Source organism: Panthera onca, chromosome C1 (genome assembly GCF_046562875.1).
Source record: "Panthera onca isolate mPanOnc1 chromosome C1, mPanOnc1 haplotype 2, whole genome shotgun sequence".
Taxonomy (NCBI): Eukaryota; Metazoa; Chordata; class Mammalia; order Carnivora; family Felidae; genus Panthera; species Panthera onca.
The window spans coordinates 184,093,552-184,119,097 of NC_138346.1; the positions used below are offsets into that span (position 1 = coordinate 184,093,552).

At 53.7% G+C, this 25,546-nt stretch overlaps 2 protein-coding genes and 1 long non-coding RNA gene across 3 annotated transcripts; 1 reads left to right on the forward strand and 2 right to left on the reverse strand.

The window, feature by feature from the left end:
- Window positions 1-622: 622 nt before the first annotated feature.
- Window positions 623-2,323, reverse strand: FOXD2 (forkhead box D2). The gene has a single exon (XM_060625895.3). It carries the CDS (start codon window positions 2,228-2,230, stop codon window positions 731-733), a length of 1,500 nt encoding a protein of 499 aa, XP_060481878.3. The 5' UTR covers window positions 2,231-2,323; the 3' UTR covers window positions 623-730.
- A 368-nt stretch (window positions 2,324-2,691) lies between these two features.
- LOC132673310 (uncharacterized) lies at window positions 2,692-19,551 on the forward strand. Its single transcript, XR_009607979.3, has 3 exons — window positions 2,692-3,604; window positions 15,137-15,420; window positions 18,664-19,551. It is a non-coding gene; the product is annotated as an uncharacterized LOC132673310 (long non-coding RNA).
- Window positions 19,552-21,657: 2,106 nt separating this feature from the next.
- On the reverse strand, window positions 21,658-23,294 carry FOXE3 (forkhead box E3). The gene has a single exon (XM_060625197.3). The coding sequence runs from the start codon at window positions 23,242-23,244 to the stop codon at window positions 22,285-22,287; it is 960 nt and encodes a 319-aa protein (XP_060481180.1). The 5' UTR covers window positions 23,245-23,294; the 3' UTR covers window positions 21,658-22,284.
- Between the last annotated feature and the right edge of the window lie 2,252 nt (window positions 23,295-25,546).

Here is a 25,546-nt window from a genome sequence, read left to right on the forward strand (position 1 = left end):
ACCCAGCCGGCCATGGGAAAGGGGAAAAGTTCCTTCAAAAGCACCCCCCAACACAAAAGAGGGAGGATGTTCCTCAGCGCAGTGGGATCCAGAGCTTCTGCAGGGATTGTGGAGACCCCTCACTTAACCTCTCCGTTCAACTTTGCCTGTGTAGACACTGCTTTAGGCTTCAGAGAAAATGAACTTCCTTGGAAAACAGCAAGAAAAAAAAAGTTGAAATTTTCTTTTAAGCACAAAGCGGATAATAAGTGTCTTTAAATTATAATATTGGACAAGCAGGGCCTCAAAGTTGGGGAAGAAGTAAGGGAGAGGCAGAAAGGGAGACCTCTCTGTGCGCAGTTGGTGTTTCTGGCGGAATCCGCAGGGCCTGGGCAGACATCCCTCCGGGAAAGCATTCCTCCGGGGCCTCTGAGAGGCGCAGAGGCTGGGAAAAAGTGAAGGCTCCCTCCCCACCCCCCGCCGCCCCTTTAACTGCTCAAATTGGAATGGGATCATGAATTGCGACTTCATCGCGTAGACCTGGGCCTCTCCCTGAGCGATGGAGCCCGCTTCGTCCCAACTATCGGCAAGATTCTGAGCATGGAGCCTGTTCCTGAAGTGCCAAGTCACGCGCGCCGACTCAAGGTCTGGAGACTCTTCATAAATAGACTCCCTGAGTTCCGCTGGGACCGCAGGAGCTCCCGGGAGAGGCTGAGGAGTGCGGGCCTAACTGGCCCTGAGCTCGACGTGGTCAGAAGTGGCAGCCACTGAGGCCGGCGACTTTGCTGGCAAACGGGGGCCCTGAGGACAGGAGCGCGTCCCCGGGATGCGAGAGGCGGATGTGGCCGGCCACGGGAGCTAGGGCTGGGGCAGTCAGCATGGCCAAGACCTGGGCTTGACCCCCAGGACCCGCCGCCGCCGCGAATGGCGATCCCGGGGAGCCCTCGCCTCCGCCCGGGGGTGCTGCCCCGCCGCCACCGTGGCCCATGATGTGGTCTATAGAGAAGGAAGGCCTCTGGCCGGCCGCGGCGCCCCCGCCGCCCGCACCACCACCCGCGTCCGTCTTGAGACCCTGGCGCAGGAGGGCGGTGGACAGACCGGCCGCGGTGCCGGCTGCGGGAGGGCTCAGCGACGCAGGGTAGAAGGCTTTGGCACAGCCCAGCTCCGCGCCAAGGAAGGCGGGCAGGCCTGCGGGGCCAGGGCCCGACCCTGTGCCCGGGGCAGGCGCAGGGGCCGGAGCCGAGGCTGCGCCCGCGAACACCGAGGCCGTCGGAGGTCCGGGTGGAGGAGCAGCTGCGCGGCCCGGGGGTACCGACAGCTGACAGGGCGCGGCGGCGGCGGCGGCGGCGGCGAAAGCGAAGGCGTGCGGGTGTGGGTGCGGGTGCGGGGCCGGGCCCGGCGGGGGTGCGCCGTAGGCCGGGAGCGCCAAGCCGTAGCCGTAGCCGTAGGCGCCGTAAGCGGCAAAGCCCGGCAGGAAGGCGCCGGGGTCCCCCGCCGCCGCAGCCCCGCCACGCAACAGCAGCTCCGGATGAGGGTGCGTGTGTGGATGCGGCGGCGGTAGCGGCTGCCGCTTGAAGCGTTTGCGGCGCCGCAGGAAGCTGCCGTTGTCGAACATGTCGGCCGACTCTGGGTCCAGCGTCCAGTAGTTGCCTTTGCCCGGGTTGCCCGGCTCGCGGGGAATCTTGACGAAGCAGTCGTTGAGCGAGAGGTTGTGGCGGATGCTGTTCTGCCAAGCGGGGAACTTCTCCCGATAGTAGGGGAAGCGGCCGCTGATGAACTCGCAGATCTCGCTCAGCGTCAGGCGCTTCTTGGGGCTCTGCAGGATGGCCATGGTGATGAGCGCGATGTACGAATAGGGCGGCTTCACCAGCGGGCTCCGCGTCGCCGCGCCCCCCGACGGCGGTCCCGGCCCGGGCCCCGCCGCGCCCCGGGCCGCCGCCGCGCCTGGCCCGGGGCTTCCCGCTGCGGCGGCCACCGCCCCCCGGGACGCTAAGGCTCGTGGCTCGCCGTCCGAGCAGCCGCCGGACTCCTCTTCGTCCTCTGCTGCGTCCGCCTCGGCTTCCTCCGGGGGAGGCTCGGGGCCGTGGGGGAGCACGTCCCGGGGGGCGCGGGGCCCGGAGCGGGCAGGGAGCTCCCCCCCACCGCTGCCGCCGCCGCCGCCCACCACGTCTATGTCTGCGTCGGCCTCGGACAGAGCGGCCGGGGAGCTCTCGGAGGACATGATCTCGCAGCAGCAGCTGCCCAGGGTCATGGTGCCGCCGCCGCCACCGCCGTTCTCCCGGCTCCGCTCCGGCCGCGGCTCGGGCTCCGCCGCGCTGCCTCTGGGGCGAGTGTGTTTTGCGCGCGGGCGGGGAGGGGGCGGGGGACTGAGGCGGGTAGGGAGGGGTGTCCCCAGCTCCGCAGCGCCCCCTCGTGGCCCAACTAGCCGCTCTCACCTCTCGGTGAGCACCCGACTGGCTGCCCCCTCCTCTAACCCCGGGAGCCCCAGCAGGGCGCCTGCACCCGGGGCGCGGGCGGAAGAAGCTGAGGCTTCCCCTGACCCTGGCCGGTCTCGGCCCCCGGTCCCTCCCGGGATGGGGGGTAGGGGCATTAGTCCCTCCCGCCTCGCGGCTGCCTAAGGCGGAAGAGCGCGAACCCGGGGCGGAGCTCCCCGAGCGGGGTGGGGCGGGACGGGAGGGGGCGGGCGGAGTGCCTCGGCGGAGGGGCCCGGCGGGAACCAACAGCCGCCGCGGCGGGAGCTGGCTCCGGTGGCCGGAGGCGGGTCTTTCCTTTCCCGCAGATCCCGCAAACGCTCCGCTCCCTGGAGCCGCTGCCTTCAGTGCGCTCAGACCCTGGATGTTAAGGTTCACAAGGGCGCCAGCTGGCGCCGGGAGAAGTAGCGACGCCCCCACCTATCATCTTCCCAAGGCAGCGCCTGGGGGCCACCAAGACCGAGGCGCAGTTGGAGCGCGAGCGCGAGCCTGAGAAGCGCGGACGCAAGCTGCCAGCGCGGGGCCCGCCGGAGCCCGAGCGGCTTCCGGCCCAAAGGGAGACGCACTTGAGTGATCGCGAGGAGCAAACTTGGCGCTCTCGGCCCCGGGCCTCGGAGAGGTGAGAGATTCCGGCTGCGCTCCTCTCCTCCCTTCCAAGGCCGAGACCCCGCCACACATCCTCTTGCGGCGCCACGGGACTCCAGACGCGGGAGTGTGTGCGGGAAGACCCAGGAGCGCGTCGCCCGCCTGTCGGGCTCTCCCCGAAGCTTCTCTGCGGCGCTCTGGCCGCATTCCGGGAGCCCGGACCGAGCCATCGCTCTGAGTTTGCCCGTACTCCGCCCTTTTTCGTCTTTGTATCCGTTTGTCTTGGGCTCAGTGACTCTGTTGTCTCTCGCCTTCAGTGAATCTCTGCCTCCGTTTCCAGTGGAAACCCTGCGTTTGTCTGGGTGTCTCTGGGGGTCGAGAATCCCTCGTTCAATTTCCCCCACCCCCAGTCGCACTGCAGGGCTGCCCCCCCCCCCCTTTCTGGCCGGCCCCGGACCCTTAGGCTCTACGGACCAGCAGCAGGACCCCCACAGAGACCTTCCTCAATGAACCCTGACCTCAGCCCTGGGCCAGCGTTGCCTCATCTCTCAGGATCCTGTGCACACAAGGTTGGTCCTGTGCTCTTCTTCTCACCAGCCGGGTTTCTGCCCATCCCATTAAGTCTCTTTCTCCCCTGACCAGGAACCCAGCAACCAGTATCTCCAGCTCAGACTGGGCCCGTCTCAACCCGGGAGGGGGGGTGAGACAGAGGTGAGGGCCCTGGTTGTGGGCAAGAACTGAGCTGATGGACGGGCTGCTGCCCCGCCAGCGCCGCGCAGTGGTCAAAGCTCCGGCATGCGAGGCCTGAGACCCAGCACCCTCAGCCTTCACAAGGCTGTATAACAATCAGCAAGCTGCTTCCCCTACCCAGCCTCAGTTTTCTCCTTTACCTAGTAGTTCAGAGCAGGGACTCTGAAATTAGGCTGCTGGGATTCTGGTCCTGGCTTTATTATTTCCCAGCTCTGTCACCTTGGGTAAATTTCTTAAACTCTTTGTGTTCTATTTCTTCCTCTATAAAAGTGAGATTTGAAAGCACCTACCTCATGCTAATACCTAAAAGTAGCTATATCACTCTAGGCTACTTAGGAAGAGGGTATTGCAAGCACTTTGCAGACTCTTGGGGAGAGAGAAAGAAGGTGGGGGTGGGGTAGCCTCCCATCCTGATCCCAAGCTCTGGTCTAGCCTTCCACTGGGTTACCCCTGCTGGGATAACTGAGTTATCTAACCCTCTCGGGTCACTGCTGAAGTAGGTCCCCTGAAGATAAGCGGTGGGAGAAGGGTGGGGGCTGCAGCCTCTGCAGGCTGTATCTCAGCAGGGTTGATGTGAGAGTGGATACATTCTCTCTTTTATCTAAGTCTCCAGTCTATGGAATAATCTGGTGTAAATGTAACTCTCCCATTCCACGGATGTGGCAACAGAGGCCCATAAGGAGGAAGGGACTCACCTAGGCTCCTACAAGATAGAGCAGGGCTGGGTGCTTGTCACTTAATCTTCATGATAGAGGTCTCCATCCTCCCGTGCCATCTGGCTAAGAGCAGAGGAGAGTGCAAGCAGGTCTGGCTGCTCTTATCCTGGGAAAGAAAGTCCTCGGATCCCCTCACAACCACACACCTCAGACCAAGGGGATCCACCTAGCGTGATGGGTGTACATAAACAGACTGTCTTTGGAAAGAAGAGAAGAGGGCCAGTCCTCAAACCATGGACAAGAAATTGGGCAAGGACTAGAGGCCTTCAGGGATTGGAATTTTCTAGGAGATAAGGCCCTCTGGGGGGGGGGGAAGGGGAAAAAAAGATGAAGGGGCTTTGGAAAGAAATTTTTTGCATCAGCCCAAATAAGCTCACATACCTAGGTTGCTAGAGTTAGCAGATTTATTTTATCTGGCAACCTACACATACCCTAAGCTTGCTTATTACTTCATGGAGACTCTCCCACACTCACAGACACCCCACACTGTGTACCACATATCAGCTCCAGCCCAGCTCTCTCTGCTAGTATCTAAGAAAATAGAAAAACGACATTGGCATCGTCTTACTACATCTCACCTTCAGAATGTCTTCATTTCTAAAGTGGCAGGCATGAACCAGTAACTCCCTTCTTTGTCAGCACTCTCAGATTCCCCAGGCTCCAGCCTCCTGCCCAGCTTCAGGGTAAGACCGGCTGAGGCATTTGCTGCCCAGATATCCTGGGTTCTGATGGTCCAGGCAAAATTCTACCCAGCAGCTGCGGCTGCCACCCCAGCCTCTGCCTGGCCCTGCTGCTGAGACCCAGGTTGGGAAAAAGGGATACTGGATGCCTAGCCCCTATTCTGCAATGTGGGGGTGGAACATGATCTTAAGGAATCATCCGGACCCTTCAAGCCCACATACATTTTTACAGAAGTGGAAACAGGCTCAGGAGATCATGTGACTTGGCCAGGCTTTTAAAGCCCCTCACCCTACTCCCAGGGTTGGCTTGGACCCAAGTGTCAAGACTCTCAGGCCAGAGCTCCTTTACTTATCCAAATAAGTCTGCTTAGCCCCTGACCAAGCTCCACTCTTCCCTGGGGAGAGGTGTTTCTGGGAGTCGCTCATCCCTTCCAAGGTTCTAGTGTAAATCTAGAAGGGCCCATTTGTCTTGAGCAATGCCAGGAGTAGGTGAAAACTGGGGGCTGGGAGAAGGGTTACGGGACACATGGAATGCATTTAGTTTCCTGCACTTGTACCCTGGCACCAGCTTTCCCACCGTGGGCTCAGCTTCTTCTATGTCTTCCGGTGCCGTTCACTATCTCTGGTGAGTCTGTCACTTCCTCTGGCGAAACCTGTGCTTCAGCCCCCATGCCTGAAGCCTTCAAGAAGCAGGAGGCCACAGGCTCTGTGGGTCTTGGTTACAGTATCACTAGTGGGGTCCTGCAGCCTCCTTCCTCTGCCTTACTATTTGGCCACCTCCCTCCAGCAGCCAAGAAACAACTGGAAGGAGGCGTTTGGGGGCGCCCATTGCGGGGGGGGGGGGGGGCGGGGTGTCGGGGGAACGGGGAGGGGGGGGGTAGGGTCCTCTCCAGAATGTTCAGACCGGGGAGTTGTTGCCTGTTTATTGTGATGCGTTGCTAGCTCTCGGTGGTGTCCCTCCGTTTATGGCCCCTCCCTTTCCTTCTCATGGTCGCTGTAACCGTGCTGTTCTCTGCGAGGGGAAAGCAAGAGCTATCAGATGGTTATGAGAATATGATGAAGTAATCGCGAAAGTGGCGAAGAGCGGCGCGGAGCTAGCAAGAGGCGGGGACGCTGCAAGGCCCGACCGCACGCGGCCTTGCCTCCTTGTGAGTTCTGCGAGCCGAGCACGGCCTGAGCCGGGCAGGGGGACACCCCGCCCGCACACTTCTCTAATTTTATTCACAAACCTTGCCAGCCCAGGGGAAAGCGGCGAAACCTGCGCAGCCGCCCCCACTTCCCCTTCCCCCATCCGGCTACAGCTCTGGGGCGAGACAGTTGTTGGGCCGAAGCCGGGACGTCTCTCGATCCCTTCCTCCACCCGGATCTCCGCCTGCTCCAGAGCGATTGGCTTCCCCGGCCCGGGCGGGTGGCGGGAGACTCCAGATCCGGAGACCTGCAAGGACGAACGTCAGGCGGCGGGGCTCCCCCCACACAGGAGCCGGGCTCCGGGTCAGAGTTCAGAGAGAGGTCGGACCCACTGCTTGCACAGAAATGACCGAGCTCCCAGCGGGTGCGCCTTCACCGCCGCCGACCACCTGCCCTGCCCGCCCGCTGTTGCCCACACCTCGCGTACCCTCCACTTCTCGGAGGAAACGTCTTTCTCTCCTTTCACCCTGCCTGGCCACGGTCACCTCCCAGCACCCCTATCCTGGGACTTTGTAGTGGGGGGGCTCGCTTGAGCCCCCCTACGGCCTCAGCACCGCGCGGCGGCTGAGACCTGAGCGAGCTGCGGAGCCTGCGGACTCTGGTTCGTGGGAAGAGGGTTGCGGCCCCAGGCGAGGGTGAAAACAGCACGGCCCCGCAGCCGCCGGACCTGGGGCTCTGGCTTCCCGGCGACCGCATTGCCACAGGCTTCCCCCTCGCCTGAGAGACACGCAGCTGGGGGCAGGGGTCAAGGGGACGCTTCCAGGTGTGTCAGAGCGTCAGCCTCAGGGGTAAGTGCCCCTACTGTCTAAGTGCGTCCTGGGTTTCTGGGTCCGGGGGTCTGTTTTTCTGTCCGCGTGTGTGTGCCCCTCCGGACGGTGGTGGCTCTGTGTCCGACCGGCGCCTGTCCCGAGTGCTATCCTGCCATCCGCACGATTGAGGGGACTGCCCTGGAAGCCTTGCGATCCAGGCCCACAGCTCTACCCCAGAGCCCGAAGCGGCGCAACCTCGTGGGAATTGCGAACCCACCCCAGGCCCACCGCGTGACCCTGGCGGGGAAGGAGGATGTGTGGGTGCAAACCTGGGTACGGGTTTGGGACTACAGCCGGGAGAGAGAGGAGAGCGTAGGGTCACGGCGCTGCGGAGAGCCAGGAGACTAGCGGCGGCCTCCTGCCCATCCCATTGCACGTCGGCCTCTGGAGCAGCAAGACCTCGGACCCGGACGCAATTAGGCAGCCCTGAAGTGGGGCAAGACTGGAGGGAAGGGAGGAGGGGGCCCAGCCGCCCGAACCCGGTGACCGACGCAACGCACACGCACACACGCCGTCGCCTTTAGCCTTTCGGAGGCCCAGGTAGGGTAGCTGGTGAGACGTAAGTCCCTGGGTGGTTGGAGACATAATGCTGGTTGCCTGACCGCTCTGGAGCCCGTGTGGAGCCGCGTAAGCCCCACAGAAACAGAGCGAGGAGACCAGAGGGAGTCTCGGCCTTGCCCAGTAGATGCAGGTGACGGATTCCTGGGGAACAGCGACCTCTGGAGGAGCGGCGCGTCCACACAGAGAGTCAGGAACTGGACGACCAGGTCTAGGACCAAAGCGCCCTTTCTCCACCCCACCCCTTTGGCAAAGTCATCCAGAGACTCAGAACCTCCGGACTCCTCTTTGCGCATGCTTGTGTCCCTTCCCAACCTGTACTCATACTTCAAAGCCTTGCTCAAATCCCGCTTCCTCCAGAAAGAAGCCCTCTGGAGAGCCCAAAGCATCTTGCTCTCTTTCTGCTCTGAGCTCCTCAGAACTGAAAGCCTGAACCCTTGACCAGCGCTCGCACACCGCGCTGCACAGCCGACCTGCTTCCTGCCTCGCCCTTCCCCAAAAGACCGTTAATCCATATACTCCACCCACCCTTTGCATTGCACGCTGGGTGTGCTGTTTTTCTTTCCCTCCAGTAAATAAAGACTGAAGTCATTTATCCCAAAATTGGACTGTAGGTTTTCAAAGTTCATTTCCCAGAGGGGGAAATTGAGACCCAGAGGGAGGGCTGGCTTGCGCAAGGTCACACAGCAAATTGGTAGCAGAGGCGGAACTAGATCCCTAACCTCTCACTTCCCAAGCCAAGAGCCCTCTCCACTTCACCTGGATGTGGGGAAGGGCTTATGTTGAGGGGTGAGGACTGGTTGGGGGGGGGGGGGTTGACATAGGAGAGGGGAAATACAGGCCAAATGGGGTGTGGGAGTGGTCACTGCTCCAGGGTGGGGCAGGAAGGAAGAAGGAGCAGAGCTGCCCTGGAAAGTCAGACTCCCTTTCCTCAACCCTAGCCCAGATCAAGCTACTTTGAAGGGCCCTAACAAATTTCAGGGGTTGGCTAAGTGTCCCACATCAGGAGGTGAATGGGCTGGAGGCTGGGCACAGCCTCGAATCAAGCAACTACCACACTCCCCTCTGTCCTCTGTCCTGGGAAGGGAGGGGGAGCCAAGAAACCCCTGCTGCTAATGCACACCCATGGGGTGCTGCTGAGACCTCAGAGCCCCAGGAGGAGGCCATCTAGTGCTTGCAATTAATAAGTTAAAGGAGAAGCTAGGAGGGTGAATTTCATGCAATTTCCATGAGGCCCCAGTAATTACTGCCCCAAACCTGCTCATCTGTCTGCACAGGTTACCAGGCTGCCTGGCCCCAGCCTGCTTGTCCAGCCTCCCCTGCAACCCCTGCACTCCACTCACAACTGCTCTCCCTTTCTCACGTCTGTACCTTTGCATGAGGCTCACTCCTGCCTGACTCAGTCCTCCTAACCCTCTACCCATTTCAAATGTCAGGCTTCATGTGATGCTTCCCCGGACAACATCTCACACTGGCCAGGCTCTGAGGGGCTCCTGCCCGTGTGCCCCCAAAGCACTTAGCTCCCTCCATTGTCATGACTGGTTTTCGGGTCTGTCGCCCCCTGTAGACTGTGAGCTCCTTGAGAATGCTCCTTATGTTGCCTTCATCCTCGCTCTTGCTCCTCTACAAAGTGGGGATGATAATTACCTACCTCATAGAGTTGTTGTGAGCATCAAATGAAATAATGCATATAAAGCACTCAGCCCAGTGCCTGAAACTTTGAAAGAGCTCATTAAATGTTCCTCATCATTCTCAATCACTCTACCTCCTGCCAGGGACAAAACCGAACACCTAGTAGGTATTCAGTGGATGTTAGACATGTGGATATAGGACTGAACGAATGAATGAACGAATGGCATGACATATTTCTCCCTCTTATCTGGGACTCCCCAGAAAGATAGATGACATCACCAATGGAAATATGTGTTCTCTGAAGACAGACATGTTTCTCCTCCATCAGTCCCCACTGAAGGGATAACATGTCCCCCCTGTGAGAGATAGTTTTTCCATGGTCCCTGACCCCAGCACTCATTGGATTTCTCTCTCGTGTTCTCTGCCTCAGTTTCCTTCTTTTAAAAATGTTGTGACCACTAGAGCCAGCCAAATCCTGCCAAAATCTTCCAGGGGCTCCCCATTGCTTGTAAGACAAAATTCAATCTCCTTACCATGATGAACTGAACACATTCACAGTTTTTGGATGTCCCAGCTCTCTGCTGGGTAAGACTTCCCCTCCCATAGTCCCCTGATGGGACTGTCCAATGTCTGTGTCCCTCACACTTACTTCCAAGAGCAGACAGACAACCCAGCATGATCAACCATAGCATTGCAGATTCAAGGCCCAGTGGCTGGTCTATGCAGGAGTAAGTGACCTAAGCCGAGCTGGTCATTCCTTCAACAAGATTTGACAAATGGACTCTGGGATTGCAGGATATGGAGATTCTGGGGATCTGGGATTTTTGGGCTCTGGGACTGCAGGATATGGAGAGTCTGGGGCTCTGGTATATATGGGCTCTGGGACTGCAGGAGGGGTGCTTCTCCTTTCGTACCAGAAGGTCACATGGAGAATGCTGTTTGACATTGAAGCCTGTACACAGAGGGAAACAGCCTAAAGAGAGAGACAGCTTCACACCAGTGCCGAGTCCCCTGGCTCTGCCTGAACCTAGAACTCTTCGACTTTCCAGACATTCTTTTTTTTTTTTTTTTTTAATTTACATCCAAATTACTTAGCATATAGTGCAACAATGATTTCAGGAGTAGATTCCTTAGTGCTCCTTACCCATTTAGCCCATCCCACCTGCCACAACCCCTCCAGTAACCCTTGTTTGTTCTCCATATTTAACAGTCTCTTATGTTTTGTGCCCCCCCCCCGCCGTTTTTATATTATTTTTGTTTCCCTTCCCTTATGTTCATCTGTTTTGTCTCTTAAAGTCCTCCTATGAGTGAAGTCATATGATATTTGTCTTTCTCTGACTAATTTCACGTAGCATAATACCCTCCAGTTCTATCCACGTAGTTGCAAATGGCAAGATTTCATTCTTTTTGATTGCCAAGTAATACTCCATTGTATAAACATACCACCTCTTCATCCATTCATCCATCGATGGACATTTGGGCTCTTTCCGTACTTTGGCTATTGATGATAGTGCTGCTATAAACATGGGGGTGCATGTGTCCCTTCAAAACAGCACACCTGTATCCCGTGTAAATGCCTAGTAGTGCAATTGCTGGGTCATAGGGTAGTTCTATTTTGAGTGTTTTGAGGAACCTCCATACTGTTTTCCAGAGTGGCTGCACCAGCTTGCATTCCCACCAACAATGCAAAAGAGATCCTCTTTCTCCACATCCTCGCCCACATCCGTTGTTGCCTGAGTTGTTCATGTTAGCCATTCTGACAGGTGTGAGGTGGTATCTCATGGTGGTTTTGGTTTGTATTTCCCTGATGATGAGTGATGTTGAGCGTTTTTTCATGTTCAACTTTCCAGACATTCTAATGATATTCTCCCTTTTCTTAAGCTAAGTTTAACGAGGTTCTGCTAGTTTGAGTTGAATTTCACAAACAGCAGAACCACAAGAGAAAAGAATCCTGGGTCCCTGAAACCTTTGAGGTACCACACCACCCTGAACCACCCGCACAGACTTATGTGAAAAGAAAACACATTTCAATATTGGTTAAGCCACTGTTGTGGAAGTTTCTTTGCAGGGGGCAGGGTGGAGTCTGTTACTCACAGCTGAACTTAACCCTAATTAATACAGGAGGGGATGGGAAGATGCCCAAAGACACAAAGGACCAGTCTAGGGTCATTAGCCTGGAGAATAAAGGGCCCAGGGTTGACACAGTCCCCATCTTCAAATCTCTACAACGTTGACCTGGAGCACAGAAACCCAGGCAAAAGGGAGCCTGAAGGTTTTCAGGAGACTCAATATCCATGACTCCAATGGAAGGAAAGCATTCCAATAGGGCTGTGTCTCAGAGGTGTGATAGGCTACATTGATGGTGGCGAGCTCCCCATCGCTGGAAATGTGTGAGCAGAGGCTGGGTAATCACTAGATAGGAATGTTGGGGTAGTTTGTTTTTGTTTTTTTTTTAGTTTATTCACTTATTTTTAAAGAAAGAGAGCATTAGCATGAGCCGGGGAGGAGCAGAGAGAGAGGAGAGAGAGAATCTAGAGCCGGCTCCAAGCTGTTAGTGTAGAGCCCTACACGGGTCATAGAAACCATGAGATCATGACCTGAGCTGACATCAAGAGTCAGACACTTAACAGACTGAGCCACCCAGGTGCCCTTCACTGGATAGGAATCTTAGAGGCATCTAGGTACAGCAGATGGATTACAAGTCAGAGAGGGGTTCAAATTATGTCCCCACCTCGTAGTTGTCTCAAACAAATAACCTTCCAAAGTCAGTTTCCTCATTTGTGAAGGATCCAGATAGCTGGGTTGGAGACAGAAACCAAGAAAATTCTCTAGGCTGCCACCTCACAGGGACTCCTGATACCTAGTACTATAGCTGGAGCCAACTATGGGTCAGATTGCCTCCGTGAGGATCCTGACTGGCCTCTCCAACCCTCACATTGTTGAGGATGCTTGCTCCAACCTTCTAGCAGAATGCATCTCCCCCTGATATGTTCTTGTGACTGGAGAGGAGCAGTGGAGCCTGAGTCGAGGGGCCTGAGATCTACTCTCATCCCTGTGCCTGCCTTCCTGTATAATCTCAAACATGCCTCTGCCCCTCCCAGGTCCTCTGTTTCCTTATCCTTATCCACATGTAAGAAGTGCATCACCTGTTTTGAACAGTCTGGTTCAAGAATCAGGGCTCTTAACTACCATGCCCTACGTACAATTCCAAACATGAGTGATTGCCATCCACAGCAGTAATAATAACCCCGTTTCTGCATGGTCTTGACCTGCCCAGGCTCCTGCTCATCCTGATCTAGGTCAGCCAGAATGGTGCTATCTGCTACAGGAGCTGACATCACAGGTTTGGGCCAACCCAGACATTCCCAGGCTGCTGAGGGCCTTGTTTTACGAAGTGGAGTTTGGCTCCCCCTTAGTCACATGCATGCCTCTCACAGGGAGTCTGCTGCTGGATCTTCCCTCATCCACTTCTCCCACAAAGCTGGGGCTGCTCCGGATGAAATGGGAAATCCAAGGCCGGAGAGGAACGTTGCCCTGTGATGAGAAGAAGGGAATCACAATTGGAGACAGGGGATGGCAGAGAAGGGGAGATGGCAGCATTTGGCAGGAGGCCTGAGGCCTGAACAGTAGAGGTCCGAAGAGTGAGCTTCCTACACCTGCCACTGATGCCCAGGGTCTGGGGACTGGAAAGGAGAAGGAGCCTATTACTCTGGACAGATTGATGGCCAGAGCACAGACCCCGCCCAGAGTGGAGATGGCAAGTGCCCAGTCTTCCCAGATCCAGAGCAAAACATCTAGTGAGGGGCCCTAGTGAGAGATTCTGATGGGAAGATCACTGGGGAGAGGACAGTCCTAAGAAAGTGGAATTCTGACCACAGTCACCAAGGGGCCCTTTGAGAAATAAAAGTGGACAGTTACCAAAAGAGCCAGTGTGGTCACAGGGAGCTTGGTGTCCTGACAAGGACTGCGTGGAAATGCACTTCCAGAAATTTCTCCTGCAAATACACCCGCACACCTGATATATGTATAAGGCCTCATTGCAACTGGTTTGGGAATGCCAAAAGCTTGGAAACAATGTAAATGTCCATTGATAGGAGGACAAATAGTGGCACATCTATATGAGGAAATAGTATACTGTGTAAAATAGAATAAAGAAGCCCTTTATCTGTTGATCTGGAAAGACCAGATCAAATATATCAAAGGTATATTATTGAGTGAAAAAAATTCAAGATACTCAACAGGGTAAACATTATGCTTCCCATTTTGTTTTTTTTTAAAAGGAGAAAATAATGTATATTTGTTTTGGTTTGTATATACAACAAAAATAGCTAAGAGGATGAATAAAAAACTAATAACTGATTATCTGTTGGGGCAAATAAATGACAAAAATGGAAGGGAGACTTTTCACTGAATACTTTATTTTTATAATTTTAAAGCCAAGTAAATTTATAGCCTATTTGACAAATGAATAAATACTTTCAAGCAAACAATGGAATCATCCTAATGAATAAGGCTAAGTATGTAGAACATGTGAGTAGAAAAAGTGTAACTATGTGCTAAACACTTCCTGTGGGCCCCAACCTGAAAATATGGTTGGTGGCTAATGTTGAAGGCAGGGACATAGAAGCCCAATCTAGTGGATGCCTTCGGGCTCTGGCCTGTGGCCCATCAGGCAGGGAAGTAGGTGAGTCGGCTCGCTAGGACCCCAAACTTTCTACCTTACCCTTTTGCTCTTCTCTTCCCCATCCCTCTGTCTCTTCCTCCTGTCTTGGACCCACCTAAATTGCTTTGGAAGTAGTCAGACTTTTCCAGTCTGCCCGGCTGGACAGGGATTAGGATGGAGGAAAGGCGGTTTTATAGAAACCGGAATAGCAGACCTTCTCCTTTCCTTCAAGACCCCAAACCAGAGCTCACCTCCTCCAGGAAGACTTCTTTGTGAAGCCCGCCAAGCCCTAGCCCCTACACAATTCAGGGAGCTAGTCTGAGGCTTAAGGTCTGATGCTCAAGCAGGATGGAGCCCTCTTGTCTCTACTTCTCCTCCACTGCCCAAACCTCAAGCCCAGCCTCCAGACAAGGGGTATTTCAGGACAAGGCCCTGCATACCTAGCCTGGTGAGGCTGCCCGATGAGCGAGACAAGGTAGAATATCCTCATCCACCATCACAGTGACGTTAGCAGTTACAAAAGCCATCTCACCCAGAGTGCCTGGGTGGCTTAGTTGGTTAAGCGTCTGACTTCAGCTCAGGTAATGATCTCACAGTTTGTGAGTTCGAGCTCTGCGTCGCGCTCTGTGCTGACAGCCCGGAGTCTGATTCTGTGTCTCAGATTCTGTGACTCCCTCTCTCTGCCCCTTCCCTGCTCATTCTCTGTCTCTCAAAAATGAGTAAACATTTAAAAAGTTTTTAAAAAAAACAAAAGCCATCTCACCCTGGCAGAGAGGGCAGGGCACATTCTCCCTTTTTCAGAGGAGATTGAGGCTGAGCAGAGGTTCTAACTGGTGAGTGACCAAGGTGACCTACAAGCCCCCTCATCTTGTCAGCACACTACACACTATATTGTCTCCCACCTATATTTGACACCTCTGAGGCAGGGGCAGTATCTGGTTCACGTGAGTCCTCAGCTGGGGAGGAGCACACAGTCATGGGGCTTGGAGAGCATTGAGAATCGCTGTGAAAGACAGAAAAAGGAAAGGGGTTGCCTGAGTGCTTGACCAGACCTCAGATTTCTTGACCTCAGCTCAGCACACTTTCCTCTGTTTCTCTCTCACAGAGTAGATCAATTCTTGGCAGCTGGGACTGCCTACCATAACCCCATTCCAAGCCCCCCTACAACAGGGCAGCTACCAAGAGCTGCCAAGAAGAATGGAGGAGGACGGGAGACCTGGGAGCGCTTCCAAGGAGAGGTGGTAACTGCAGCTAGTTTTCCTCTTCCACACTAAGCAACTGGGTTCCCCACTGGAGCAAGTGACTTCCAGCCACCAGAAGCAACTCCCAGCCCAAAACAGCATCCAAATGCATCCTGGCTTCCTTCCCTGAATTTCCTGCTCCAATCAGGTACATAAAAGGTGGCCAATAGGTGGCGCTCTCGTCTCCACCAAATTGATGAGGGGAGAGGGAGGGAGGACAGGAGTACAGGGAAAGGGGTCAGAGAGAATGGAGCTCAGAAGGGAAGGAAGTAGAAAACTGAAAGACAAAGGAGACTAAAACTTGTCACTTGGGTTGGAAGATACCTTTCCAGATCAGGACCGTGGAGGGGCGTGGCGGAAAATAGGGTGAATAGAGGAATTGGGGCGGGGGGGGGGGGCGGGGGTTGAGCCCAGTTTCCACTTCCACTTGCCTCTTCCTCAGAGGCAGAGAATGATTTTGGAGTCAGGTGTGCCAGAGTCAAGTTCTAAGCTTCGCCCAGGTGAGTCACTTAACCTTTATGAGCCCCAATTTCATATCCTGTAAATTGGAGCTGATAATTCTAATAATGCCACCCTGCATTCCAGGAATAAACTGTGTTTGATCATGCATTTTTTTGTAATACACCACTAGATTTGACTTGCTGCTATTTCATTGAGGAACTTTGCATCTGCTTTCAGATGCGAGGATGGCTATATTTTGCATTTTCACCCCTTCTTTATCAGGCTTCGACAACGTATTAAATAGAATTGGAATGTCTTCCATTTCTTCAGTGTTCTAGAACAATTTATATAAACTGGAAAAATGGGTTTCTTGACAGTTTGACAGAATTCATGGGTAAAATCAGCTAGTCTAGGTGCTCTCTGGTGGGAGCAATGGAGGGACAGTTTCTGACAGTGTTTTCCATTTCTTCTGTACTAATCGGTGTGTTGAGATTAGTCACTCCTCAAATCAGTCAAGCCAGACCAGGTTGTGTGCCAGTCAACTGACCACCCCAAGCTTTCAGGGTCGGCATGAGGCTATGATTAAATGGGAAAGTTTGTAACCTCCATGGAATAGAAAGATTTTAGCCACATGGTTGATCATTTCCAAACCTTTGTATACCTGTTTCCCTCCATTGCTACTGCTACTTCCACCAAGCTACCATCCTTCTCTGCCTGGATACTGCAGTAACCTTTTCATTGGTCTCCCCACCCCAACCCACCCCAGATCCTCTCTAATAGATATTTAGGGCTATGAAATTTCCTCTGAGCACAGGTTTGACTACATCCTATGGATTAATATGTACTCTTCTCACCTTTATTAATTTATATATAATTTTCCTCTAACCTGAGGGTTATTTAGATAAGCATTTTTTAATGTTTATTTATTTTTGAGAGAGCAACAGAGCATGAGTGGGGGAGGGGCAGAGAGAGAGGGAAACACAGAATCCAAAGCAGGCTCTAGGCTCTGAGCTATCAGCACAGGGCCTGATTTGGGGCTTGAACTCATGAACCATGAGATCATGACCTGAGCTGAAGTTGGATGCTCAACTAAGCCACCCAGGCTCCCCTAGATAAGCATTTTTTAATTTTCAAGGACTTAATTCAAAATGTGGCCAAGAACATATTCTTATACATGTAGGAATTTATGAACATTTTTTGAATGTTGTGTTTTCATTTCACATTCACATAAACACATTCATATAAGCATATAATTGACCACTTCCATGACCTCCCGATATAAATATCAGAGACCTGATATTTAGAGTCTTCATTTACATTTGTTGTTTGTTTTACCTTTATTTTTTTATGTTTATTTATTTATCTTGAGAGAGAGAGAAAGAGAGAGCATGCATGAGCGGAGGAGGGGCAGAGAGAGAGGGAAAGAGAATCCCAAGCAGGCTCTGCACTGTCAGCACAGAGTGCAACGCAGGGCTTGATCTCGGGAACTACCGAGATCATGACCTGAGCTGAAATCAAAAGTTGGACACTTACCTGGCTGAACCACCCAGGCACCCCAAGTAATACTACTTTAATCTTGAGATAAGGCAAAAAATAATGTAGACTTTATAAGTAAATGCTGTGTTTGGGCCAGCTGGTGGCATGGCCTGCTATATGAAGGAATGCTTGTACTTCATTCAAAAGAAAACAATGGTGGATAAATTTAGGCATCGTGGCTCAAGCCATACCAAACCCAAAAGACTGTGATGGAGCGCTCAAGGCCACAATTATGGTGCAAGTGATTTATTTAGCTTCAGCAAAACAATATCTTTTTTACATTTGATTAATGTTGTGAATATGAATTTTTATTTTGTAGCTCTGTTTGAACTTGATTTGTGAATTAAATTTTTGTTTTATAGTTGCATACAAGGTACAAGTCTAAGAATTTTATATCTGCACATACTAAATGATATTATAATAAAAAGTTAAGATTGGGGTGCCTGGGTGGTCCAGTTGATTGAACATCCTGTTCTTGATTTCAGCTCAGATCATGATCTCATAGTTCATGGGATCAAGCCCCAAGATGGGCTCTGCACTGAGAGCAGGAAAGACTGCTTGGGATTCTCTCTTTCTCCCTCTCTCTCTGCCCCTCCCCCATTCACTCGTGTGTGTGTGTGTGTGTGTGTGTGTGTGTGTGTGTGTGTGTGTGTATGCACACGTGCGCGCACTCTCTCCCTCAAAATAAATAAATAAACTTAAAAAAAAGTTAAGGTCTAGGTCGATACTGGGGGTCCACAGAATTTTTTTTGTTTAAAAAAGACTACTTTAGCCTCCTGTATCTTTCAAAATCCTCCCCAACCTCATACTTCCAGGATCTCCCAAACAGGTACTTCACATGGGCTTAAAACCAACCAAGTCACTAATAGTAGAGGGTTTTCCATGTTGTACATTTTTCCCTCTGCCTTCCCAAGTGAAGCCCACGGTCCTGAAAATTGCACGAAGGAGCCTCTCTGTTGATCTGCTTACCTATGTCCCTTCCAAGGATGTCACTTTTCTATGTACCCAATGTTCCCCCTGTCAGGGTGAGGTTGGCCACTTCTTGAACTGGGTCCAACAGACTGTCTAACCAGCTCAGCACCATCCTGGGCCCCAAGCCATCCATCCAGTGTTCCAAGTCTCCCTAGGTTAGGAAGCAACCCCCTCAGCTCACCTATATATTCCTATAAGGAACTCAGAACTGTCCCCTGCCTTATCTTCCTGCCAAAACAGGCACCCCTCATTTCCATAACTTTGAGCCACCATCCCAGCTTCCCCATACATAATGCATGCTGAACCCATAAAACAATTTCCCGTTCCCCTCCTCCTCAACCTCCCCAAATAAGACTCTAGAAAGGTAGAGCTTTGGGCCAACCATTTCATTGTCAAAGTGCACACTTAGCTTCCCGTACTAAAATAATTATCTTAATTTCAGATGTGCAAAATTTCTCCCACAATTTACCTCAACTGAAACAAAGAAATAAACCAAGAAAAAAGACGAGGTGGAATCCAGGAAGCAGAGAATCCAGCACTGGACAGAAGTGGAGGGAATTCCAAGGAATCCCAAGGATAACACTGATGAGAAATTTCAGGTCCACATCTGTGCAGCAGACATGGAGAGCAGTCAGCTCATACTGGATCTGGAAGACAGAGAACTCTAAGATAAATACTCCCAGGAAAGGAAGAATACAACCACCAACAGCAATGACAGACTTCCTGATAAGTTTGACCTCATGAAAAAGTATACCCCAATGCTTTCAGAAAATACAGGAAGATTTAGCCATAGGGACAAAGAAAGCTAGGCAAATGAAAAAATAAGGCATTGACTCCAGGAAAAGTTAAAAGTTGCACCAAAAAAAAAAAAAATTGTAGTCATGATGCACTAGCAGCTTATCTGAGAACAATATTCATATGGTAACAGAATGTAAATGCTAAAAGCTGATGGTTTGGGCAGGGATGGAAAGAAATAAAGATTTTAGAGGTAAATGATTATTATGATAGGAAATTAATCATACTGTTTCAAGAGAACAGAAATGTGGAAGTATATTCCAAAAGAGACAAATAGGAATTGAAAGTAAATGCTTCTAGGGAACAAAACAGGGATCCTGACAGTAGGCAAGGCACTCTCATAGGCCTTTGCTATTTGACTTGTTAGATTATATGCTTGTTTCAATTTAATAAAAACAAAAATTAAGTGTCAAAAATGTGTCTTCAGATTAAAGATAGGTTCTAGTTTTCTACAAGGATGAAGGGGGGAGTATTTGCTTAAGGTTCTTAAAGGCTCTATTCAGATTATTTTCCCCTAAAAGGGGGAAGAGAGAATCATATTGAAATCTTACTTCTAGATAAGTGGTTGGCACTTGTAAAGACAAGAGTTGAATTAGGGCTTTTGTTTTTGTTTCTTCAACATCTACCAAGGTGTCAAAATTCTTAGGGCATTCTATGACATGTAGCATATTCTGTGAGGGCATAAACAGATTCTGCATTGGCCTCAGAGCCCAGCACAGGGCCCGGCACATAGCAAGCCCGACACTGTTGAATAAAGGAAAATTAAAGAGGCATTTAAAAAATCTCTCTGATTTTCCAGTTTAGTAGTGACCTTTCTAGTATTTCTGGACAGACATTTCCCACCTTGTCCTCAGAGTCCCAAGATCCCGGAGTTCCAAGACAGAGAACTGTAGGACAGTGACGAGAATGGAAATCAGAGCTCACAAGGTACTTCCTGTTTCAATAGACTGAGAAAGGTTCTCCTCTCCTCTGGAAAGTTTTTGGATTTGGAAGGATTTTATCAAGAGGTGCTCTGAGGCAGGAGGAAGAGCTGTAACATCATTTGAAACAGAAGAAAGTTTATATTTTGATGTTTATGGAACTCTACTCCTTAGAGAAGAGACTGGCTGGATCTTTGCTACCTGCTGGACTCCAGGGAGGGGCGATTTTCTCATGTGACAAATGGGGAAATAGCCCCCACCTCCACCTCTTTTGCCTCTTTTGCAAGTCACTGCAAGGACTGCAAGTAGGAATGGATAAGAAGTTGCCAAAGTACTGTCAGCCCAGTCATTATTCAGTAAGCTAGGCACAACATCGTGTCAGTCAGTCAGTCAGTCAGTCAACAAGCATTAAGTGAAGGGCTCCTATGCTTCAGGCAGCTTAGGTCTGACTCTTCCTCAAAGGGGTTAATAGCTAAAGGAGGGTGTCTATTCGGGGCATTTCATACCAGACAGTCATTACCCAGTGTCCTACCACCAAAGAGGGCCTTCCCTGCCTTCTCAGATTTCCTGCCCTTTCTCCGCTATGAGCTGCTGAGTCTCCACCCTCACCCTCCAGCACCACTCCAGAGCTTTAAATCCTTGTCACTAAGAGGTGCATCAGGCACATCCAACATCCATCATGCAAGTCACATTCACCCTGAACTCGACACATGATCCCCTTCCCCAACCCCCAATCCAGGTCCCACTAGACTGACAGTCCTGGGGCAGGGGAGCTTGGAAAAGCCTGATGCTTACCATTTGGGTCAGCACCAGGGAGCAGGACAGGGTCAAAGGCCAACTCCCTCGAACTGCCGCTTCTGAGTCTCTCCTCTGAGCTGCCCTGTCCGTGGTGCTGGGCACAGTCGGTAACCAGCTCAGGTAGCAGCTGCCCCAGGGTAAATCTAGCAGGGTAGGTACAACAGGGGGCATAGATGATGATGCAGAGTCCAGCTCAAGAAGTTCGGTGGGGAAACGTGTGGTTCATGGTCCCCCTCCTTAAAGTTGGGAGGTTTAGCCCTTTAAATCTAGCCCCCAGTCTCGATTCAGTGCCTTTCCTTCAGAGTACCGTGCATCCTAATCACCTGGAGATTTGGTCAAAATGCAGAATCTGATGATTCAGTGGGTCCGAGGTGGAGCCTGAGATTCTGCACTTCTACCAAGCTCCCAAGTGACGTTGAAGGTCTGTGGACCATAGTTGGAGAGCAAGGCTCTACAGCATTTATCTCATTTCTCTGAGGACTGATGGGTAATGTGTCTCCCCCACAGATCCATAAGCTCCATTAGGCAGGGATCTCACCCATTTGCTTAATGATGTATTTCCAGTTCTTGAACAGTGCTTGGCACATTCTAGAAGAGCTTGTTAGAGAAGTGGCCAATGCTCCTTTATCCATGGGAGCTGGGAATAATCCCACACAGCAGACAAACTCACTAGCCAAATACAGCCATGCGCACACCCTCTCATCTGGCCCAGCCTCTGGGACGCAGCAAGTGGTGGCATTTTACTAGGCCCACTATGTGCACAGCTATGGCTTAATCACATCCTAGTCCCACTTCGTGAACTTTTGCCTGATAACGGACCAGGTGCTCACCCCGTGGCAACCCAAGACCCTGAATGAAACTCACCCCCTATCTCACCCCCAAACCACTCCCCCAAGTCACCAGCCAGCACACCGAGCCCAGAAGAAGATTTTTTCTTTCTTTTTAATCAAACCAACTTTAATTAAAAAAATAATAACCCAATAAGCCCTATGTTTTCCAAATGGTGGGGCAGCCCACTAACCCCCCTTTCAGTCAGGAGCCCCTGGTAAGGCTTGTTCAGAAATCTCGAAGAACTGTCCTCCCGGACTGAAATAGACAGGTGTGTCTGTGCAGAAGGGGCGCTCTCTCCCAGTTTAAAAAAAAAAAAAAAAAAAAAAAAAATTGCAGACAGGTAAGTGGGGTTGGGGGCAAACTTGTGGGGAAATGGAGGCAAGACAGCAATGGAGTCATGAACCCAGAAGTCTGACCTCGAATGTGTTGTGAAAACTCGAGGGAAGGCGGAAGAAGTTAGCAGCCAGTCGAGGAGGCGGCTTCACAGCGAAAGTCCGGCTTCCGAAGGCTCGGGGCTCCCTCGCTGGTGGCGCTCCAGCTCTGGGACTTGGGACCCGATCCAGCGCCGGGGGAGCGCCCCGAGGGGGCTCACAAGTGGGAATGGGGTGGGGGCGGCCAGGTGTCACAGGCGCGCTCCGTCCCCGAGGCGCGCGCCGAGCCGAGCCGAGCCGAGCCGGGCAGGACAGGGCGCGCAGGGCGGGGCTGGCCGCCGCGGAGGCTCACAGGTAGCGCTCGAGCCCGGGCGCGTAGCCCGGCTGCCTCAGGTAGGCCTCCCCGGGGCCGAGCGGGCCGAGCGCGGCGGCGGGCCCGGCCAGGGCCAGCAGGGGCTCGGCGGGGAGCGGGCCGGGGCCGGGGCCGGGGCCGGGGCGCGGCGCGGGCAGCCCCAGGCGCTCGGGGGCGGTCGTGTAGAGCGGCGGGGAGGCGGCGGCCGGGCAGGGCGGGAAGGCGGCGCCGGCGTCGGGCGCGGCGCAGCAGGGCGGCTCGGGGGCGCCCAGCCCCGCCAGCTCGGGCTGCAGGTTCACCAGGCTGTCGACGCTGAAGAGGCGCGCGGGCGGCGCGGGCCCGGGCGCGGCGGGGGGCGGCGGCGCGAGCAGCGCGGGCCCGGGCGCGGGCGCGTAGGGCGCGTAGGGGAAGGGCGGCGGGCCGGCGGCCGGCAGCGCGGGCAGCTCGGCGCGCTTGAAGCGCTTGCGGCGCCGCAGGAAGCTGCCGTTGTCGAACATGTCGGCGGCCGCGGGGTCCAGCGTCCAGTAGTTGCCCTTGCCCGGGTTGCCCGGCTCGCGCGGGACCTTGACGAAGCAGTCGTTGAGCGTCAGGTTGTGGCGGATGCTGTTCTGCCACTTGCGCGGGCTGTCGCGGTAGAAGGCGAAGCGCTCGGTGATGAAGCGGTAGATGGCGGCCAGCGTGAGGCGGCGGCCCGGGGCGTGCGCCAGCGCCATGGCGATGAGCGCGATGTACGAGTAGGGCGGCTTCCCGCGCTGCAGGGGCCGCCGCCGCCGCCGCCCCGGGCCGGGCGCGGGGGCGGGCTCCGGCTCCCCGCGGCCCGCGGCCGCCTCCTCGGGCTCCGGCCCCGGCTCGGCCGCGGCGAGCGGCGACGGCGGCGGCCCCGACGGCGCGACCGCGGGCAGGGCCGGGAAGCCCGAGAACGCGGCCGGCGGCTCCATGTCGCTGCGCCCAGTCATCGGGATGCGGCCGCCCCTGCCCGCGCTGCTCGGAGAGAGCAGGGGCCGCCGACCCGCCTTATATGGATGCGGCCCCCCTCCCTCGTCCTCCCCCTCCCCAGCGTGGGGAGAGAGCTCCGATCTTCCCCGCCGGACAGCGCCTCCTCCCTGATTTGCTTCCCCAATCCCCTTAATAGGCTCACAGCCACCCACCCCCCCTCCCGCCACCTACATGTCGCCCTTCCCTTGGTCTCGTCCCTTTGGGTCAGTCCTTCTGGACCCAGCCTCATCCCTTCCCCATGTCCACTGGGTCAGTGCGGTCCTGGTCCTGGCCCCGTCGCCCTTTCCACCTGTCCCTCGACCCCCTCCTCTTCGGGTCTCCTCAATGCTAGTCACCAATCCACCCATTCAGTGCTCTTTGGAGCCCCTTCCCCATTAGTTCCTCCTGGTCCTGCCTCTTCATCATTCTCTCCTAGCCTCCTCTGGGTCCTTCCTACCCCAGCTGGGTCAGAAATGAGAGCCACCCAGGATCACCTTGCCAGCCTTCTGTGTCCTGACACCATGCTGGTCTTGGACATTAAAAGGGGAGAGTGGAGGGGGAGGGGGTTGGCAGAGAGAGAAGGCCAGCTTTGTCTGGGAGGATGTCTGGTGGTTCCAGGGTCACCATCTCCTCTCTCTGCTACCTCCTGCACACCCCTGCCCTGTCCAAGACATTTGTGAGCATCCTTTGAGAAAACAAAATCCTGAAAAGTGATCCAGCTAGCACATTTGGGGACCAGAGGACTGGCTGCTTTAAATCAAGGGCCCCCAGGGCACCCGGGTGCTGTAGTTGGTTGATCTCCGACTTTGGCCCAGGTCATGATCTCACGGCTTGTGAGTTAGAGCCCTGCACAGGGCTCTGTGCTGACAGCTCAGAGCCTGGAGCCTGCTTCGGATTCTGTGTCTCCCTCTCTCTCAGCCCTTCCCCCGCTCGTGCTCTGTGTGTGTGTGTGTGTCTCTCTCTCAAAAATAAATAAATATTAAAAAAATGTAAATCAAGGGGTCCCAGAAAGTCCATAACATAAGAGTTGCCTTTCTGGATGCCTCTTCGTGCTCCTTCTGTTCGAGAGAAAGAGTTCCCTTCCCTTCTTCCTCTCTCTTTCTCTCTCCCACATGCGCGCACACACACACACACCCCACATGCACACTGGGGAGAGGCACAAAACACAACCAACACAGGCCGACAGAGCCCGAAGTTCCAAGGACCAGTTGCTGAGCCAGAGAGAGACTCCCTAAGTGCTTCCACAGACTGGAGGTCTGAGAAAAGTGCTTACTGACCCAGAAATGCCACACTCACATCTCATTGGAGATGGGGGTGCCTTAGTGGTTTTTAATAAAAACTCACTCTGGGAAACACCACCTACCACCACCATCCAGAGGTGATGTCACCCTGAGCCTACTTTCAAGAAATCTTTCCAAAGTGACAGGACAGCCAGCCCTGGCTTGAAGGGAACCAAAGAATGCAGAAACCTTGCCTTAAAGAGGCTTGTCCTGGGGGGTGGGGCGGGGGGGGGGGTAGGCAAGATCACTGGAGCAGCGCTGGAGTAGATGAGGCAAGTGAAGTGCCTAAGGCCTAAATTTAAGGGGGCACTCGCTCTCAGGGTGCTGGAAGTTCAGGGTCGGCACTTGAGAGCCAGGGCCTTCTTAAATTTGTGGCTTTAGATGCCTCATCTGCATTCTGGCCTTAATGTGGATGGAGTGCCCTGGGGTAGAGATGACCAAAGCTAGCTACTGCAGGCCTGTGGTCTAGGGCTTCCAAATCCAAACTCGAAGCTTGAGGGCCCCACTCTCCCAGCTCCAATCTGGTGTAACAGCCACCATTACCAAGCCTTTGTCTGTGTCACATGCATTATCTCAGTTCAGGGCAAACACCTGGTGAGGTCAGTACTGTTCCATAATCTCTGCTTTGCAGATAAGGAAAGTAGGGCTCTGGGAGGTTAAGGGACCTACCTAACTTCGCACAGCTAGTAAGTGGCAGGGCTGGAATTAAACCCAGAGCCCAGGGCACCAGCATCAGGACTCGTCCAAGAACACCATATGTTAAAGCTGAAACTGTAGAAACGACTTCCTCTGGAGTTCTTCCAGCTCTCACAACTTTGGCTGCAGAGTTGATGCCTAGCCTGTCTCCTGACCTCCAGGTCAGCATTTCCAGTGTCCACTGGACATCAACCTCAACCTGGTGCACCCCAACCCCATCCTGCTCCCCTTTCTGCCCTCCAGATCTCAGCAAATGGGCCCTTGCCCCCTCATCACCTGGAGCAGAAATAATGAACACCACCTTAGG